At 37.9% G+C, this 20544-nt stretch overlaps 1 protein-coding gene and 3 gene segments (V, D, J or C); 3 read left to right on the top strand and 1 right to left on the bottom strand.

Moving 5' to 3' along the window:
* The first annotated feature begins 741 nt into the window (after positions 1 to 741).
* Positions 742 to 2229, top strand: LOC111948180. The segment is given in 2 exon segments: positions 742 to 928; positions 1044 to 2229. Coding segments are annotated over 2 exon segments (357 nt in total).
* A 1149-nt stretch (positions 2230 to 3378) lies between these two features.
* On the bottom strand, positions 3379 to 5159 carry LOC101158916. The segment is given in 3 exon segments: positions 3379 to 3814; positions 4586 to 4637; positions 5136 to 5159. Coding segments are annotated over 3 exon segments (393 nt in total).
* A 4657-nt stretch (positions 5160 to 9816) lies between these two features.
* On the top strand, positions 9817 to 10467 carry LOC110015852. The segment is given in 2 exon segments: positions 9817 to 10009; positions 10109 to 10467. Coding segments are annotated over 2 exon segments (393 nt in total).
* Positions 10468 to 14182: 3715 nt separating this feature from the next.
* On the top strand, positions 14183 to 20295 carry LOC105355026 (asialoglycoprotein receptor 2-like). 3 transcript variants are annotated; one of them, XM_023960280.1, is made up of 7 exons: positions 14183 to 14221; positions 16820 to 16930; positions 17131 to 17199; positions 18329 to 18382; positions 18499 to 18641; positions 18907 to 19025; positions 19195 to 19750. In XM_023960280.1, the coding sequence occupies exons 2-7, from the start codon at positions 16921 to 16923 to the stop codon at positions 19328 to 19330; spliced, it is 531 nt and encodes a 176-aa protein (XP_023816048.1). In that variant the 5' UTR covers positions 14183 to 14221; positions 16820 to 16920; the 3' UTR covers positions 19331 to 19750. The 3 variants fall into 3 exon arrangements, with proteins under 3 accessions (XP_023816048.1, XP_023816047.1, XP_023816046.1); XM_023960278.1 differs by lacking the exon at positions 14183 to 14221 and adding an exon at positions 16027 to 16587 and having other exon boundaries at positions 19195 to 19747; XM_023960279.1 differs by lacking the exons at positions 14183 to 14221; positions 16820 to 16930 and adding an exon at positions 16022 to 16587 and having other exon boundaries at positions 19195 to 20295.
* Positions 20296 to 20544: the final 249 nt, after the last annotated feature.

Here is a 20544-nt window from a genome sequence, read left to right as displayed (position 1 = left end):
GCTATCCTATGACCCCACCCGTGTTTTCTCTACCATGACAAAGGTGCAAAGATTTCATGTAATCCATGGACACCAGTGAAGATAATAAATCATTGAAGAAAAAACTTCAGAGCACTGTCTAGTGGGTCTAGATGACCCCATTTCCAATTTTAAAGTGCCTAGGATAGCACAAGGGTTAATTACAATTTAAAACTGGTAATATTTTAAAATAAATACATCATGCATGTATAGTAAGGGTGGAAATCTGGATTCTGGGCCTGGGGATGACCATTGCATGAGAATTCCATCGCCAAATTCTACATGTTTTCACTATTTTTCAAAGGGAGCACCAGCCGCCCTGCAGAGGAAGCTCATTTCAGCCGCTTGTATTCAGGACCTCGTTCTTTAAGTTATGACCATAGGTGAGTATTGGAACTAAGATTAACCAGCACATTGAGAGCTTTGCTTTCTGACTCAGATCTCTTTACACCAAAATGGACAAGCACAACAACAGCATAACAGCAGACGACACTAAAATCCAGCATTCAATCTCTCTGAATTTCCTGCTATCATGAACAAAACCCCAAGATACTCCACCTGGAGAGGACAAACTACCTATTAATTCAACCAACCTATCAAAAATTCATTTAAAATAATTATTCTAATCTGTGATCAGAAGTGACTGAGTGTGGAGTCTTTATTCCAGAGTTGTGCTGCTGCAGCTCCTGTAGGCCAAAGATTCCAAGCTGAACATCCAGAGGCGCTGAGAACAGCTGCAGATGACTGACTCAGTGTGTTTGCATATGTGTGCTGCCTCTCTGCTTCCAGCAGTTAAGAGCTCAGTGTTGATCAGTGGCTGTCCAGACCTTTCAGAGACACTGACACACCTGCAGCACAATGAGGATGTCACTGACTCTGCTGCTGGCTGTCCTGGAGCTCCTTGTTCAGGGTGAGACTCTCTGCTGGAAACTTGGATTCATCAGGAAACAAACTTCATCACAATTCTTAGATTTCTTTCATCTGGATTCATCTCAATGACTCTTCTGTTTTTCTTTTTTTTCCAGGTTCATCAGGTGAAATCACTTTGACTCAGACTCCTGGATCTCAGTCTGTTGTTCCAGGAGAAACTTTCTCCATTAGATGTCAAACCAGTTCAAGTGTTAACAACTGGCTTCACTGGTATCTTCAGAAATCTGGAGAAGCTCCTAAACTACTGATGTATGCTTCAACTCGTCAGTCTGGAGTTTCTGATCGTTTTCGTGGAAGTGGATCTGGCAGTGATTTCACTCTGACCATCAGTGGAGTTCAGGCTGAAGATTCAGGAGTTTATTACTGTCAGCAGGGTAACAGCACACCGTTCACACAGTGAAACAACGTCGTACAAAAACCTCTTTCAGCTAAAGAGGAACTGATCTGAATGAACAACTGCTCTCAACCTCTTGGTGCAAATGTGTTTTATTGATAATTTAGTTCATAAAAAAGAAATTTTTTTTCAAATTTGATTTGATTTTTGGTTTTAAAAAAATGAAAGCATTTTATTTGCCTTTTACAAAATATCATATCCATGTCTTCTCTATTTTAATAGAAAAATAATGGATTTTTCTATAAATTCTCAAATCTTTCAACCTCAATGAATCTGCCAGAAGAAAAAAATGCTTATAACAATTTAGACATTATTTTTACTTTGATACCAGAGGTTCAGACATTGATGTTTGTGTTTTTTCAGGAGACAAACATTTACAGCGATCTACAAACTGTACAACCACTACTTTATATTCCATCAAAGTGTCTGTATTAATTTGTCAGGTAAAAATATGGAATAATATTTATAAAACAGTGAGGACTTCATTCACTTTAGTGACATATTTCATTGGAGGAAGATTGAAAAGCTTCAAAAGCAGCAGAACGTCCTTCTTTTCATTTGTGTTTGAGGCTCATTTCTTCATTTATTACACACTTTTATTACAGCATCTAAACAAAGCTAATCTTGATTGAAGGCAGGAACAGACAGAACTGTTTATATATTTTTTAATGATTAATAATTAAAACAAATGCAGTTTTATTTTTTGCAAAAGATCACAGGAAAAATATAATTTGGGTTCATGGAGATGAAAGAAACTTCAGAGATTGTATTTTTGATAAACTCTTTATTTCAATTAACCCTTGTGCTATCTTAGTTGACCCCACCCTTACATTGACGTGTTCTCCCTACCATGACAAAAGTGGATAAAAGTGGAAAGATTTCATGTAATCCATGGACACCAGTGAAGATCACAAATCATTGAAGAAAAAAGGTTCAGAGCTCTGTCTAGTGGGTCTAGATGACCCAACTCCCAATGTTAACGTGCCTAGGATGGCACAAGGGTTACATCCATATAACTTAATCAATGGTCCGCACAGTGGTGTAGCGGTTGGCACTCTCATTTCACAGTAAGGAGGTTTTGGTTCAAATCCCAGCCGGGTTCTTTCTATATGGAGTTTGCATGTTCTCCTCATGCAGATGATGGTTTTCTCCACATAGACAAACTCTCTCCCTCAGTTCAAATAAATAAATAAAAGGTGGTTAATTGGTGAGTCTACATTGACCCTTACGTGTGGATGTGAGTGTGTTGTTGTGTGTTTTTGTGTGTTTCTGTGATGGACTGACAAACTGTCTAGACTGTAGTCCACCTTCACCTGACAGTAACTGGATGGACTCCATCAATGCAGTGATGCCAACATTTACATAGCAGGTTTAGTAAATGCATGCAGGACCGGCCAGTAGCAGAGATAAAATAATAGAATGTGAAGGACGCTGTACATCCAGGGGGAACCAGAAAGGACATTAAGACTAGTTGGTTTTTATTAGGTCTTAATAAGAAAAGAATAAACCACATGAAATGATCTGCATAACTAAGACTATTAAGTTGTTGTTTCCTTCTAGCTGAGATTCACTCAAAACGTCAACAAGTCCAAAACTTTCTGGTTCCTATGCTGCTCCAGTCATCTCCAGCTCAGCTGTGCAATATTTTATTTATAAAAATGTCACTTGTTTTATTTATTAATTTAAGCTGTTTATATTGTATTATTAATTGATGAAAAAAGTTTTATTTTTTGTTTTTGTTTCTTTTATTGTTTTTAGGTGTTGTCATGTGCTATTGAATTATTAAGACACACAAATGTCTGACACAAATTTATTACGTTTACTGACAGTGGAATTTACTGTGAGGCAAAGAGGCAACATAGAAAATCTTGTTTAGGGCAACAAATTGTTTATGACCCTGAATGCATGGATGGATTATTGCCCTTTAAATTTATTTTACCATTTATGAAAATTAAAATGTATATATTTGTTAGAAAACCCAAATGAAACAACTTTGAAGAGTATTTTTTATTTTTCAAAATGCATTAAACAAGTAACATCTAATAAAAATGTTTTTATAACACACAAAGAAAGAAGATTAAAAACACATCAATGCAGCTGAAATCTCAGTAAAAGCAAAAACACAATAATATTGTTCCAGTCAGTCAGGTGGTGACTAGGAACACTGGTTTCTCCACAGAGTCTCTATGACTGGAGTCTGGGAGTCCTGGGTGGCCTCACAGGTCACAGAGTCCAGCTTCTCCCACTGGTCTGCAGGGAGCCTCAGGGTGCTGCTCCAGCTGTAGAGGCCGTCCTTCTGCAGCACACCGGGGCTCCTGCTCTCCTCCCAGCTGCTGCTGATGCTGCTGCCGCCCACCTTCCAGGACAGAGTCCAGCCTGAAGGGAAGCCATTGTTGGCCAGACACAGGAGTGTGGCCTTCCCCTCATGCATGGAGGGGGACAGCACTGTCAGCTTGGGGGGAACATGACCCACTGCATGAGGAGACACAAACAAGTTCGTGAGAAATCATCCAAAGAGAACAGAAACTCTTCCTGCAGCAAAATGCTGCTTTATTTCTTCAGTTAGTTTAACACTTTTTTCAATCTTTCACTTCCTTCTTTAGGTGCTGTAACCATGGCAACAGATGAGCTTCACCAATGAACCACATCAACAAACAAGTTTCAGTCTCAACGTAAAATAAGAAAAGGATCTTTAAGATATAAACTTACTTCACTTAACTTAAAACAACCCAACTGAAAAAAAACATTTTTTTTTTCACATTTGTTTATTTCTTTGGTGAGAAATAAACAGAATCAATTTTTTTAAAAGAATATTTTCAAAATGCGGTCTAACATATTCTTTAGCAGATTGTTAAATGTTAAAGATATCTAACAGAGTTCACAGATTCTGACATGAGATGAGAATAAAAGCAACAATTTGAGGTTGATACGTCTTGTTTACTTTATTTTTTTGATTACTTCAAAATTCTCACCTATGAGTATTTTGAGATGTTTTAAAACTCACACAATTATATTTTTACAGTTCCCTATACTTGTAAAACTATAAATTCACCTTTGTCGACAGATTACTGACAAATGATTTTCAAATGGAATCACGTTAATCTGCATCTGTGAATGTTTCCTGCATTATATGAAAAAACTAAATCTGTGAAAATCCTACAAGTAGACAAATATTAGTTTATGGTCTTAAAAGAAATCACCTTTTGTTAAAACATGGATGTAAATTGAAAATAAATTACTTACAATCAACCTCCAGTCTGGTTCCTCCACCAAAAGTCCACCACAGTGATACAAACTAACTGAGTCGTCGTACAAAAACCTCTGACTGCAGAGAGACACGCTCTCTGACTTTGAACACAACAAACTCAACACAGTCTGACTGGAAAACACAACGGATTGATGTGAAAAAGGTTATTACTGAAATAATAATACAAGTTTTTATTTTTTTCAGGTTTTAGCTTAATTTCTACTTAAGTTCTAATTTTGCAGATATAAAGGTTTTCTAATACGTACTAGTAGTGAAAAACGAATATTATATTTGACCATGAATCCATATTTATTAATTCCATCTGGAATGATTGATTGATCCATTGATGTGAATCCTGATGACAGAGATCCATGTTCCTGTTGGAGTCAGTGGTTGCATTTCCATAGAAACACTTTGCATCAGCAGCTCCATGCTCCAGTGCTCTGGGAGACTTTATAGTCCTGAGAGTTGAAGACTGGATGACTGACAGCTGTCCTTCATCACAGCAGAAGACACAGAAATCCTCCTCCTCCTCCTCAGTCAAACCATGACTTTGATCTGCGTCCTCATCTGGACTCTCCTCTGCTTCATTCAGGGTGAGGAAGATGATGTTTGTGTCATGTGAGAATCATCTGGAGTGCAGCTGAGTTTCTCCTCAGCATCTCATGTTCTTTGTGGTTCTTCTCTCTCTGCAGGTTCTGTTGGACAAAATGTTGTTGTGACTCAGCCAGCAGCTAAATCAGTGCAGCTCAATCAAAAGGTCACTATAGACTGTAAGGCCAGTCAACAAGTAGCTCAACACTCAGGTCCACAATACTATCTTGCCTGGTACCATCAGAAATCTGGAGAAGCTCCTAAAGCTCTGATCTACAGAACATCAGACAGATTATCAGGAATCTCCTCCAGATTCAGTGGAAGTGGATCAGGAAATGGAATTGACTTCACTCTGACCATCAGTGGAGTCCAGGCTGAAGATTCAGGAGTTTATTACTGTCAGAGTTATCACTATATCAACAGTCAGCGTGTGTTCACACAGTGAAAAGTCATCGTACAAAAACCTCCTTCATCAGAATGAACTGAAACTCATTTGAATGTTTCTGCCTCAAGTTCTTCCAGAGACTGAAACACTGACTGATTTACTGTAGACACACTAAACACACAAAGAAAGACACAATTCAAAGACACTTAATGCAATGATTTAAAAAGTAATTTTAATAGACATTCATTCTTTAAAAAAAAAAAATATTTTGGCCCTAAATTGATCTACTTCTGTTATTGTTGAAACTTTTCATTGATCAAGGTGACATCTTGAGAGTTAAACCATCATGTCTGGACTGGGCTTACTCTGTTGTTTTATCAAGACACATTATTTCAAATGAAATTAAATCAAACTTAATTCATTTCAATTCAATTCAAAAATACTTGATTAATCCCACAAGAGGAAATGTAAGAACGTATGTAAATAATTATCATATGATTTATTTTTACAGCACTCTTAAGCTTAACTCAAAGTTCTTTGCATACAAACATAATCAAATAAAAAAAAACAAAAGGATAAGACAAATAAATATTATAATATAGAAACCTGGCCTTTGGACCAATGTGGGAAACAATATTTTGGGGACATTTCCACATCAGTGACCCCCCCACTTAAGTTCACAGAATACACTACCACAGGACCCCCAGATCTAATCAAAAGAGCAGGAGGTCCCATTGCAGTGACCCCATTATCTGAGAAGATCAGTCACTGATGTGGAGGATCTCTCTGAGGAAAATACTAGAAATTTCCCAGAAGTCTCTGCAAAAAATAGTATGCATCAGTGCTCAAAAGATTGGTGAGTATGGACTACAATGCATTGCGTCGGAAATATTTTTGCCAAATAACATTAACCCTTCTGCTATCTTATGACCCCACCCTTACATTGACGTGTTCTCCCTACCATGACAAAGGTGGATAAAGGTGGAAAGATTTCATGTAATCCATGGACACCAGTGAAGATCACAAATCATTGGAGAAAAAAGGCTCAGAGCACTGTCTAGTGGGTCAAGATGACCCAACTCCCAATGTTAAAGTGCCTAGGATAGCACAAGTGTAATTCCAAGCTGAACATCCAGAGCTGCTGAGAACAGCTGCAGATGACTGACTCAGTGTGTTTGCATATGTGTGCTGCCTCTCTGCTTCCAGCAGTTAAGAGCTCAGTGTTGATCAGTGGCTGTCCAGACCTTTCAGAGACACTGACACACCTGCAGCACAATGAGGATGTCACTGACTCTGCTGCTGGCTGTCCTGGAGCTCCTTGTTCAGGGTGAGACTCTCTGCTGGAAACTTGGATTCATCAGGAAACAAACTTCATCACAATTCTTAGATTTCTTTCATCTGGATTCATCTCAATGACTCTTCTTTTTTCCTTTTTTCCAGGTTCATCAGGTGAAATCACTTTGACTCAGACTCCTGGATCTCAGTCTGTTGTTCCAGGACAAACTGTCTCCATTAGATGTCAAACCAGTTCAGGTGTTAGTGGCCTACTCCACTGGTATCTTCAGAAATCTGGAGAAGCTCCTAAACTCCTGATACATTCTGTTTCAACTCGTCAGTCTGGAGTTTCTGATCGTTTTCGTGGAAGTGGATCTGGCAGTGATTACACTCTGACCATCAGTGGAGTTCAGGCTGAAGATTCAGGAGTTTATTACTGTCAGCAGGGTGTAAATTTTCCAATCGCACAATGAAACAACGTCGTACAAAAACCTCTTTCAGCTAAAGAGGAACTGATCTGACTGAACAGCTGCTCTCAACCTAAAAGAACTTAGTTCACTAAAATACTTTTGATAAAAATCTCATTGTTATAAAAAAAACTATTCATACATTTGATTTGTTTTCGTTTTGTCCAAATAAAAAAAATGTCAGTTTACAAAACTTCCCTTTCCAGTTTTTGCTTTAATGAACATCAAACTATGAATAAAGTATCTTTTTAGAATAAAAAAAACTGTGATTGTGATAAAGAAATTTTGGATTAAAAATGATTTTGCAGGAATTGATGCATTCAATAAATTAAAATCAAAATTCTCACACATGACCTCCGTAATGCTGAAGTAACTGAGAATCACTTAAAGTGTGGAGCAGATAAGTCTTTGAGCTGACAGATGATTATGTTAGTATTTTCCTTTATAAATACAAAAATGTATATAAAAATATGTGTTTTTTTTAATCTGTCCGCTTTAAGTTGCCCTGATGGGCGTCCATTGGTGACCCCTGGTCTAGATTGTAGTCCACCTTTATCTGACAGTAACAGGATGAACTCCATCAATGCAACAGGAACTTAGAAGTTCAAACATTTATTTTGACATTAAATTATTGTAAATGTTTTAATTAAAATGTATCATTTTGTTAGAAACCACAAATTAAACAACATTAAAGAGTATTTTTTATTGTGCAAAAAGTATCAAATAAGTAACTTCTAATAAAAATCTTTTTATAGCACACAGAGAAAGAAGATTAAAACATCACTACAGCTGAAATCTCAGTAAAAGCAAAAACACAATAATATTGTTCCAGTCAGTCAGGTGGTGACTAGGAACACTGGTTTCTCCACAGAGTCTCTGGGACTGGAGTCTGGGAGTCCTGGGTGGCCTCACAGGTCACAGAGTCCAGCTTCTCCCACTGGTCTGCAGGGAGCCTCAGGGTGCTGCTCCAGCTGTAGAGGCCGTCCTTCTGCAGCACCCCGGGGCTCCTGCTCTCCTCCCAGCTGCTGCTGCTGCTGCTGCAGCCCACCTTCCAGGACAGAGTCCAGCCTGAAGGGAAGCCATTGTTGGCCAGACACAGGAGTGTGGCCTTCCCCTCATGCATGGAGGGGGACAGCACTGTCAGCTTGGGGGGAACATGACCCACTGCATGAGGAGACACAAACAAGTTCGTGAGAAATCATCCAAAGAGAACAGAAACTCTTCCTGCAGCAAAATGCTGCTTTATTTCTTCAGTTAGTTTAACACTTTTTTCAATCTTTCACTTCCTTCTTTAGGTGCTGTAACCATGGCAACAGATGAGCTTCACCAATGAACCACATCAACAAACAGGTTTCAGTCTCAACGTAAAATAAGAAAAAGATCTTTAAGATATAAACTTACTTCACTTAACTTTGACAACCCGACACAGAAAAAAAACATTTTTTTTCACGTTTTCTAATTTTCTTTGGTGACAAATTAACAAAATCAATTTTTTAAGGATTTTGTCATAACATCGACAAACATTTGCTTAAACAGATTAAAGGTTAAAAATATCTAACAGAGTTCACAGATTCTGACATGAGACAAGAATGAAAGCAACAAATTGACGTTGATCCGTCTTGTTTGCTTTTTAAAGATTACTTCACAATATTCACGTATGAGTACTTTAAGATGTTCAAAAACTCACATAATTATATTTTCAGACTATACTCCAATTAAAAGGTTAAATTTATATTCAAAAACTTTATCAAATGAAAAAAAATAATCAATTCGTTTTCAGAATTTTTACAACTTAAAAACTAGGAAGTTTTATTTTTCTCAACACAAAATTGTAAAAATAACATACAATTACTGGTTCATATGTTATATTTGAATATAAAAATCTTGGAAAACTATAAATTCACCTTTACAGACAGATTACTGACAAATGATTTTCAAATGGAATCACGTTTATCTGCATCTGTGAATGTTTCCTGATTTATATGAAAAAACTAAATCTGTGAAAATCATACAAGTAGACAAATATTAGTTTATGGTACTTAAAAGAAAACACTTTTTGCTAAAACATGGATGTAAATTGAAAATAAATTACTTACAATCAACCTCCAGTCTGGTTCCTCCACCAAACGTGTACCACAGTGATACAAACTAACTGAGTCGTCGTACAAAAACCTCTGACTGCAGAGAGACACGCTCTCTGACTTTGAACACAACAAACTCAACACAGTCTGACTGGAAAACACAACGGATTGATGTGAAAAAGGTTCTTACAGAAATAATAATACAAGTTTTTATTTTTTCCAGGTAAATTTAGCTTAATTTCTACTTAAGTTTTTATTTTGCAGATGTAAAGGTATTCTAATATGTACTAGTGGTGAAAAACGAATATTATATTTGAGCATAAATCAATATTTTTAAATCCCATCTGGAATGCTTGATTGATCCATTGATGTGAATCCTGATGACAGAGATCCATGTTCCTGTTGGAGTCAGTGGTTGCATTTCCATAGAAACACTTTGCATCAGCAGCTCCATGCTCCAGTGCTCTGGGAGACTTTATAGTCCTGAGAGTTGAAGACTGGATGACTGACAGCTGTCCTTCATCACAGCAGAAGACACAGAAATCCTCCTCCTCCTCCTCAGTCAAACCATGACTTTGATCTGCGTCCTCATCTGGACTCTCCTCTGCTTCATTCAGGGTGAGGAAGATGATGTTTGTGTCATGTGAGAATCATCTGGAGTGCAGCTGAGTTTCTCCTCAGCATCTCATGTTCTTTGTGGTTCTTCTCTCTCTGCAGGTTCTGTTGGACAAAATGTTGTTGTGACTCAGCCAGCAGCTAAATCAGTGCAGCTCAATCAAAAGGTCACTATTGACTGTAAGGCCAGTCAACAAGTAGCTCAATACTCGGGTTCACAATACTGGCTTTCCTGGTACCATCAGAAATCTGGAGAAGCTCCTAAAGCTCTGATCTATGTAACATCAGAGAGATTTTCAGGAATCTCCTCCAGATTCAGTGGAAGTGGATCAGGAAATGGAATTGACTTCACTCTGACCATCAGTGGAGTCCAGGCTGAAGATTCAGGAGTTTATTACTGTCAGAGTCTGCACGTTATCAACAGTCAGGCTGTGTTCACTCAGTGAAAAGTCATCGTACAAAAACCTCCTTCATCAGAATGAACTGAAACTCATTTGAATGTTTCTGCCTCAAGTTCTTCCAGAGACTGAAACACTGACTGATTTACTGTAGACACACTAAACACATAAAGAAAGACACAATAATAAAACAGCAGTACCTTTATCTGAGGGGCTTTTACTAAAGCTTAACCCTTGTGCTATCCTAGGCACCATTGGGAGTTGGGTCATTTAGACCCACTAGACAATGCTCTGAGCCTTTTTTCTTCAATGATTTGTGATCTTCACTGGTGTCCATGGATTACAGGAAATCTTTCCACCTTTATCCACCTTTGTCATGGTAGGGAGAACACGTCAATGGAAGGGGGGGGGGGGGTCATCTAAGATAGAACAAGGGTTACAGAAGCTTTTATTGAGTATTTGTCTTAGTTTTTGTCAATAATGTTTCTAATATTTACTCAAAAATGGGGGATGGACATTTATTAATACTAACTTCTGTCTGAGATTTATCTTTAGAAAATCACTTAATTGACTAGACATGCCATGCAATTACAAAGTTACACTGTTTCATGAATCTATTAGATTTGCTAATGAACAAAAATTAACTATTTAAAAGATAATCAACATAAATTTAGAATGAAGATTTAATAACTAGTCTTTATTCCAGAAACATCTTTCTTCCACATTCCAGGACTGTGGAAGAAAGATGTTGGTTGCTGAGCCTACATTGTCTCTAGGTGTGAGTGTGTGGTTGTGTTGCCCTGTGATGAACTGGTGCCCCACCCAGGATGTCCTCTACCTTCAACCAGCAGTGGGTGGGACAGCTCCCATGACACCTAAAGGATGGATGGATGGATGGATGGAACATGTTTTCAGTTTGCACTGAATTTAAAACATTTGAAAAAGACATAGGTAAAGAGTTCAGGTGTCATCCTCGACAGCAGTCTTTCTTTCTCTTCTCACATAAACAGCGTCACCAGATCAGCCTACTTCCATCTACGCAACATCCAACGTCTCCGGCCCTCCCTCACTACTCAGTCCACTGCTGTACTGGTACACAGTCTTGTTACTTCCCGCCTGGACTATTGTAACTCTTTTCTATTTGGTCTCCCACAAAAAACCCTCCATAAACTTCAAATGGTTCAGAATTCAGCAGCTCGTATCATCACACGCACTCCCTCCATCAACCATATCACACCTATTCTTCAACAGCTTCACTGGCTCCCCATCCCCTTCCGCATTCAATACAAAATCTTTCTCTACGCATTCAAAGCCTTTCACAACCTTGCACTTCCATATCTCTCTGACCTCCTTCATATCTCCATACCTGCTCGCTCCCTCCGCTCCTCTTCCTCTATCCAGTTTTCTGTCCCTTCTGCCCGTCTTGTCACCATGGGGAGCCGGGCATTCAGTTGCTCTGCTCCCCAGCTTTGGAACTCAAAAAAAACCTAAAAACTCACCTTTTCCAAATGGCCTATTCACTTTAACATTGACCTTTTCATGTTTTTATATATTTTTTATTTAATTGTGTATTTATTTAAATTGTTGTTGTTTTAACTGTTTATTGTATTTTATACTGTATACATGCTGTGCGGCAACCTTGAGTGCCCAGAAAGGCACCTTGTAAATAAAATGTATTATTATTATTATTATAAATTAGTAAACATCACCCTTTATGAGCCACTATATGACAATTTTTTGAGGAGGGTTGGTACACCTCAAGGTTTTGAAGGTTTGATCTTACAGTGATACATTTTTAGCATAAAGCTCTAGATATATAAATTTCCATTTTTGATTATGTTTGTTCCCTTACTTATATGATTAATAAGGAAAAAAAAATGTTTTCTGGGTTTTAGGAATTTGAGTCAACCCGATAATGTCAAATTCTATGTAAAATAATTTAGTCTCATCTCTCCTAAAGAATTTCGTCTTGTAATTTTTTAACTGTTATAGCCAAATAGTAAATAGTGAAACAAATACGGAAAACATGTAAAAATGAGTGGTGCTACAGAAGTTTGACAAGTTTAAACAAACATTGGAAGTTTTTTTTAATCCTTTATTGATGCTATTAGTCAAATAATGTGTTCAAATTACTAATAATTGCTTTGTCTTTACGTCATTCCCGAAAAAATTTAAATACATTTAGGAAGATTGCTAAAAGCCTGTGAGGAAGACGAGAAAATTAACGTGAAAGTAACTTGTAACTACAGAAGGAGACAAACATGCAGAGAACTGAAAGTTCATGCATTAAACACTCTTCCTGCTCAATCTGATCAAAACGCACATTTTATTCTTTCACTTCCTAGTCTGAGCTGAGTATCCATGGCAACAGATGTCCACCACTGATGAACCATCACAGCAGACAGGTTTCTATACTAATCATAGCCAGGTCTGAAAGTAACATTTCCCTGACGGTACCAAAGGTAAATATCCAAATTTACGAGTTAAAATGTTCTGCTTTAGTGCAGTCGTCTTAAATTTTCTTTAGAACTTAGTTTATTGAAGTGATGAAACTCATGAAACTACTAATATTTTAATATTTTCCTTACTATTTACTAATAGTTGTCTTAAAATATAAATCTAAAATTCACCATGACAAAGCTTTTCTTAGCAACAATTACTTTGATAACAAAGAAAGGGAAAAAAGAAGGAAGACTGAGGGTCGGTGTGAGGAGGATGAAGAGGAAAGGATTAGGTGGATGAATCAAAAAGTGGATTTCTGTCGCCCTCTGCTGGTAGAAGAACAGCACAGAGGTGTCTTCTGAATCAGTGGACTCTGATTTCAGTCATTTTAATCTGTTTTTTAGGGTTCAATCCCCTATAAACAGTCATTTGCAGGTTTACTTATGCCTAAACAGCTATTCTGCTGCTTTTTAAACAATTATATAAGCAAAAACAGAAAAAACAATCTATTCTATAGATATTCTCGACTGTGTAGTTACAACCACACATTTAATTAAATCCGTGGTGACATGTAAATTTGCACAATCTTCATGCAAAAATGAATGCACATGCAGAGAAAGACTATATGTTTTAGCATGACATGATTTGTTTTTATGATTTTACTTTTTCTATGGAACACTTTACCAGGAAAAGCACCTAAAGCCATATGTGTCCTCAATGCAGCGACTAAGAAAACCTTAAGCACGTTTATTTTATGACACTTTTGTATTTATTATAGTCTTGCCTCGTTGAATTAGGGGCCAATTAGAGTCAGCACACAAAACCTGAAAAGGGTTAACAAAAGACTGAGGTATTTGCTTTCCAGGCGCCGTCTCAATGTTGGATTCCCCGCATGTACAGTAGATAGTGGCAGCTTTTTTAGCCCTCCAACTGAGATTTTTTGTCTTATTTTTTATATATTGTATTTTTTGACCCACGAGAGGTAAATGTGGCAGTTCTCACTGCACATTCAATCTATTTCTACAATTTTTTATGTAAATTAACATTTGTGCTTTTCTTTTAAATGGGCAGAATAGAAAATTGCATTCATCCAAATAAAATATTTTATCAACATGTATAGATACAAATAATTCTATTAGAAGTAAGTACTGTTTGTCATGGTTTGATTTTCTTTTGTCTTGGTTTTTGCTTTATTTCTTGTTCTGTCATGTTTGGTTCTGTTTCCTGTTTTCTTTTGAAAGGTATCCTGTCTTGTCATGTTTTTTGAGTCTTACTTCCTTTGTCCCAATCTGTCCTGATCATGTTCACCTGTGTCTTGTCTCCAATACAGTCTTCCATGTAAGTCTTCTGCCCTGTTCATCTTGCTATGCCCACAGTGAGTTTTGGTTTTTGTTTCCTGCTCTGCAGCGCCTTTTGTTATTTAGATTAAATCCCCTTGCCCTTGAAACGTGTGCCTCCACCTCTGCATTTTGGGTCCTTCATGCTCCCCAGCCCTCCTTACATGACACTGTTGGCTGCATTCAAGCTCTCTTTAGAAGAGAAAAATAATCAAATATAGAACAATAAGGTAAAAATGTAACCGACTTGAACCTTCCTAAAGGTTGTTGGTAGTTGGAAGTTGAAGGTGGGCAAGATGGCTGACGCCCATAGAGTTCTCGTTTGTGAATACTGCAACTCGTATCACTGCCGCCTTCTAGCAACTATTCAAAGGCTAAGATCTGAGTTTAAGGAGAAATACAACCTGATTGATAAAATAATCTCAGTTTCAGCTTCATTACATACCTCCAGCGGTCAGTCATATCAGACCAAGCCAGTCGCTCCCTGTCACAGACTCTTCCATGGTCTGGAGGAAAGCCTGCTCTGACAGCAATGTTGTGCAGTTTTGTGGTCTAACAGACGGAATACAGCCGACCGACGAGATCCAAGGCCCAGACAATCCCAACCCTGGAGAGTCGGTTCGGTTCCCAGCTGACCTCGAGCAGGCGCAGGCCGATGCAGGTCTCAGGGACCCGGCTCTCAGCTCGACACCCAAGCCGTCATGGGCGGAGGTGACATGCCACAGCCGGAGGAGCCATGGGCCGAAACCCCATCCTGCTCGCTCGGCTCAATCTCTCCAATCACTATGCCCTGCTGGCGGAAGATCCGGGACCTGCAGGTCTGCCAACGAACCAACAGGACCAATTGGGACCAATTGGAGGGAGCCTCCTGCTTTCTCCTCCTCGGCTTCGATCAGGGTTCTGAATCGGGGAGCGGTTTGGAGAAAATCTCGCCCGATCGTGCTCTACAGGCTCCCTGTGCGTTTCAGGATTGATTCTTAGTGATTTTGATTTTCAATGGTTTATAAATGTTTTAATGGTCTTGGGCCTTTGGTATTATTTTGAAGTATGAGCCCTCGCAGACCCTGAGGTCCTCTGGCACTGGCCTCCCAGTTGTTCCTAAGGTGAGGACCAAAACCCACGGTGAGGCCTCGTCCACCATCACGGTACTCTCCTGTGGAACAGCCTGCAGAGAACCTCAGGGCTGGAGAGTCTATAGAGTTTTTTAAGAAGAGGCTCAAGACCCACCTTTTTATTCTGTCCTTTTACATGACTTTGGTAAATGCTTATGGTTTTATTATTTTATCTATTTATTCATTTATCTATTTTTTTCTTTCTTTTTTAAGGACTATCATTAATATCTTTATGTTTTTAAGATTCTACTCTTTTGATTGTTATTTTACCTATGACTCCATTGGACTGGTTGGAGTCCCGCTCTGTGGTCTAATAGCTGTAGAGTGACCCAAGGCTGCTCTGTGTTGGGGGGGGGGGGGGGGGGCTGTGGTAATGACCCCGGTGGTCTGGCTGGGCCTTGGAATGAATGGATCCCCATGATACCGTTTCCTCACAGCAGTACCAAGCCAGACCTTCTGTAAGCTGCAGTTCTTTGTTTGTTCAGGGCTCTATGAGGAAATTGGGTGGGTGGAGGGAGGAATCTGATGAGGGAGGGGTCCCATCTGTGTGTGGTTGTCCTGTGTTTTTAATAATTTTCATTTTTTATGCCTATTTTATCTGCTTTTGTGTAAAGCACTTTGTGTTTTTAACTGAAACAAAAGGAGCTATCTAAATAAATAAAGTTTGAGTCATAGTAGGAAATATTCCTTTTCTTTGTAGTCCAGAAAAACCACCAACTCCCAATATTGCCTAAGATAGCACAAGGGTTATTAAAGGCTGTGTTCTTAAACTTTTGATCAGCTACTGAACAGTCAGTTTCATCTCAATTGGCCCCAGAAAAGAACACAGTGTGACTATATCAGAAGGTGTGGTGCATTGGAAAGCAGAGAGGTTATAGTCAGTGGGTTGAACACCCTCTGGTGGAACTGTGTGACCTAAGAAAAACAGACTGACATTTGTCTTTGTTCAGCTGTAACCCTGCCTCTTTGAACCATTGCAGCACTGCAGCAAGAGCAGTATCATGCTCACTTTGAGTTGAACCCCACAGAATGACGTCATCTAGATAATGAAAAACATTCGGGTGAGAAAGGCAGTCATGAATGTTTGCAGTTCAGAGCTGAATGCTTTCATCAGGAAACAGTGAAGTCTGCTCAGTTAGTTTGATCTCTAAAGATGTCCACACAAACTGAAGCTGCAGCAGATTGGAGAGTGAAATTTAGCAGAAATCTTCATCCAGATGGAAGAGAACAAAGTGAGGTGGAGATGTTAGATGATGAAGAGCAGCACTCTGATCATGGATTACAACAAACTGGTGAGCAGAAAAACTTCAGACTAAATACTAAATTATTTCATACCACCCTAAAATCATTTGGACCAAATCATTGTTATTTCTCTGATATTTGGATTATTTAGTAAAACAAAGACATTTGGAAATGTAGATTAAAAATAAACATAATTGCTGCAATACTGTTCAGTCATGAAGAAATTGTAGCATGCATGACAACGGTTTGAATAGAATTCTGGAAATAAAATCTGCTTTTTAGAAAATCAGAAGCAGAAGAATCTTCAAGCTGAGAGAAGAAACTGTTTCAGAGTTTCCAAGTTTTCTCTGGGAGTTTTCTGTTTTCTGATTCTGGCTGGACTCATGACTCACCGTAAGAATTGAACATTTTATTTCTAACATCTAATATTCAGTTTTTAGGTAATTCTGTCTTTTTGGGGTTTTAAAATGTATTTTTTTTTGTTAAGTCAGTTTTCTTTTCGATGCAGAAGGAAAAATTAATAACAGTTATTTTATTTGAATGTCTGCTTGAAGTAACTTCTTTTGATTCATATCAAAGTGATTCTGTTACAGATATTCTGGTGTCTTTGGAAAACAACAGACTGAAAACCAGTAACAATCACCTGCAGACTGAACTTTCAGGTAAAACTTATTTTACAAATCTTATTTGAATGTTTTCTAATGAGCTCAAATATTCTCTGCAGACACAGACTATGTGATGAGAAAAGCAACAATTGATCCGAAACAATATTATCATTCCAATATTGAAGACAGACTTTCAGACTGTCTGAAGTCAAAGCACGACTGCAAATGATCAGATTTATTTTGTTAAGGGGCTGAAGAACAAACTAAGATGAGAATCTTAGAGAACCATCAAATCCACAATACTGAACCCTTTTCCTTCATTTAAACTCTTGTTTTGAACCTTTTTCCCTGCATAGATCCTCCTGAATGGACTACAGTTCAAGTTAGCTGATTTCCAGCATGTGGTGGAATTTATCCAGACTATTTAAGGTTGATATCCGGCTTAAGTCCAGCATGAAATATGGAGCAGGGAAGATGCAGAATGCATTGATAAAAGCCTGGATGCAAATTGTTTAAATGGCTTTCCTGACACCTTCCTGCCAATCAGGTCATCATTGGTATGAAGTTTTAGCTTAATAGTCAGTGATCTTCCAGTTTCCTTCTAGAACCACTGTTTTTTACAGATTTGACTCCTTTCATCCATTTACACACACTATCATGCACCCATGGAAAGAGGAACCTGCAGACAAGATGGTTCAATTCAATTTTATTTGTGTAGCCCAAATTCACAACAACAGTTGTCTGATTCGTCACATCATTTCAGGAAGCAGAAATTATACAACTTACCCTGACGGTAACCAAAAAGTGTTCAGAAGTGTAGAAAAAACTTTAAGTAAAGTTTAAAATGGTAAAATAAAAACTGTTATGGTTACCAGTTCCAATCAAGTTGTTTGGAGTGATGTGGGGGTAATTCCAGTTCAGGTCCAGGACTTCTGGTTCTGGACGTTGATGTCTGCAGGCAGGTCCTCTTCACCGTGACAGCAAAACATGAGGCACAGTGTTTTGCCAAAGGGCACTTGAACACATGTGCAGGCAGATTGGGAATCAAACCTGCCTAAACTGCTCCACCTCTGCATCATGACCAACCCCCCCCACTAAAGTGAAGAATGCTTGGTATCTGTTGAAGGCCATGTGATTGTTCATTTAAGTACAAATCAATAAGAAATGGACTTCTACTGTCTTTCAGGCATCAACAAAACTCTTTGGGATGAAATAAAACAGCTGAAAAATAAGATTGAAGGTGAGAAAAGACTAAAACTAATGGATTATATCAGTTTGTTTGGATCATGTTTACCTTTGAACTGAACTTGAAAGTTTTTATAATAACATGCATTTTTGTAAATCACTCCTATAAAGGTAAAAGGTGTCCTGAAGGATGGATGAGATTTGGAAGCAGCTGCTACTATAAATCCACTAAGAATAGAACTTGGATAGACAGCAGGAGTTTCTGTCAGTTTGCAGGATCTGATCTGGTGGTGGTAAACAGCAAAGAGGAACAGGTGGGTGTGTTCACTCTAGTTCCTTCCAGCTTCTTGTGTCTTGGATTCTCCACCTGTATGTGTGCTGCTGTTGTCTGGATGCTGATGGATTCCAGCTGAAATTTCTCCTCAACAACTCAGATTTCATGTTTGTCTTTCAGCAAAATTTCAAAGAAATGTTGTGATGGAACAAAGAAACTCTTTTTCCCATTTATGTCTTCAATTCCAAATAGGCTAAACTGAGATTCAGTAGAAATGTATTAAGAACATTTTCTTTTGTTTCCAGGAGTTTGTTTCTAAATTGAATCAGAATGCAGAATCCTGGATCGGTCTGTCTATTGAATGGTCATCACAGAAACAGAAATATGAATGGAAATGGGTGGATGGATCACCACTGACAGAAACGTAAGACTTTGTTTCAATTATAACGTTACTAAATTCATTCTTTATGACTGAGCCTGATTGTAAATGTGTGAAATCCTTTAAAAAATACAGAAAATGTTTGTAACATCATAATTCAGACCAGTTTATGAACTGAATTTAGACCAGAGGTAAACAGAATTTTTTATTACAGGTTCAGGGATGAGAGGATTTCAAAAGATCCAAACTACAACTACCATGCAGTGTCCTTAAATACTGAAGGGAAATGGACACAACTGCACTATACAACCATCAAAAACTGGATCTGTGAGAAATGCATAACATTCTGAATCTTTCTGTTTCTGAGCTGTGCATTGATTTAACTGTTTAGTTATGTAACTACAAAAATGTTTTCTTTTTTATTTCTTTTTGTGTACTTTAACAAAATAGTGCTTAAATGAAAGTTGTATTTTAGTTTATGGTGAATTGTTCAGAGAAATGAAGTTGTCATCTGTCAACAACTTCATCACATTTAAATATCAGTTAAATTGACTCAGATAAACAGGAAACTGTAATAAATGGCATGAAAACCAACAGCAGTTCAGACTCAGGTTTTGTCTGTAGCAAATAACAAACAGCTTCCACAAAGTCTACTGAAAAGTTGCATCTAGAAAGGGAAGCAAATATTTGGAACATTATTTCTGTATTTTCTCATGATTTGTTCGAGTATTAAAATAATTTATGATAAAAAGTCTCTTTTGTCTTAATATATTACTGGTTCTGATTTGGGTCTTGTCAGATAAATGCATCTAGACAATGAAGAAAAACAGTAAGAAATAACAAATCACAGAAAAAAGTCAATTTCTTATGCACAAGGGAGAAAAAACAAGTGTGACGGAGGTCTCTATCATCCTCTATTTCCACTCAAGCTGATTTCGTTGAAAATAGAAGTAGGAGGTTACAATTTTCAAGCAGAGATACAAGCTGAAAAGTTCATTGGGGTGTGTGTCATATAATGAACCATTTGGGAGGGTTTCCATTTCAAACGGCATCCTTTTCTTGTCAGCTAAGAAAAGTGTGTGTTGAAAACCCCCTCATCCTAGCTGGGTCTAAGAAGCAGATGAAAAACACAGAACTGTTTCTAAAGAGGTAAAAAGGCCAGTTTGAGGTGATATTTAAACAATAATGATTACAAAAAAGTTCTTTCACATCATTCCCTCCTGTTTATCACTGATTATTAAAATCTCACATCCAATATCACATCTCTTCTCAGTTTTCTGTGACATCTTTATTTTCATAACACATTTATCAATTTACACTCAGATGTTTTTTTTTTTTACATAGTAATTATAGTTTCAAATCATCACAGTCATCTTCTTCTCCTTTCAATAACAAGTTATTATTTTGACTGAGAAGAACACTTTGTTCTCCACCATTCACTGCTGAATATCATAGATTGAATACATGGTATAATGCACATAGTAAACACACAACTTATAATCAGGACCACAAGGACAGGTGTCACTATTTTTGCCAAAAGTTGCCACCAGGAAACTTTTCTTTT

This window comes from Oryzias latipes, chromosome 11 (genome assembly GCF_002234675.1).
Source record: "Oryzias latipes chromosome 11, ASM223467v1".
Classification (NCBI taxonomy): Eukaryota; Metazoa; Chordata; class Actinopteri; order Beloniformes; family Adrianichthyidae; genus Oryzias; species Oryzias latipes.
Note: the sequence above shows the minus strand (reverse complement) of the source record. Positions and strands in the feature narration are given on the sequence as shown.

Excerpts from the sequence above, each read along its gene's own strand:
- LOC105355026 (XM_023960278.1), top strand. The coding sequence starts at position 16,449 with ATGTCCACACAAACTGAAGCTGCAGCAGATTGGAGAGTGAAATTTAGC. Across the intron at positions 17,200-18,328 it reads CCTGCAGACTGAACTTTCAG|GCATCAACAAAACTCTTTGG; the intron begins GTAAAACTTATT and ends ACTGTCTTTCAG. Across the intron at positions 18,642-18,906 it reads TAAACAGCAAAGAGGAACAG|GAGTTTGTTTCTAAATTGAA; the intron begins GTGGGTGTGTTC and ends TTTTGTTTCCAG.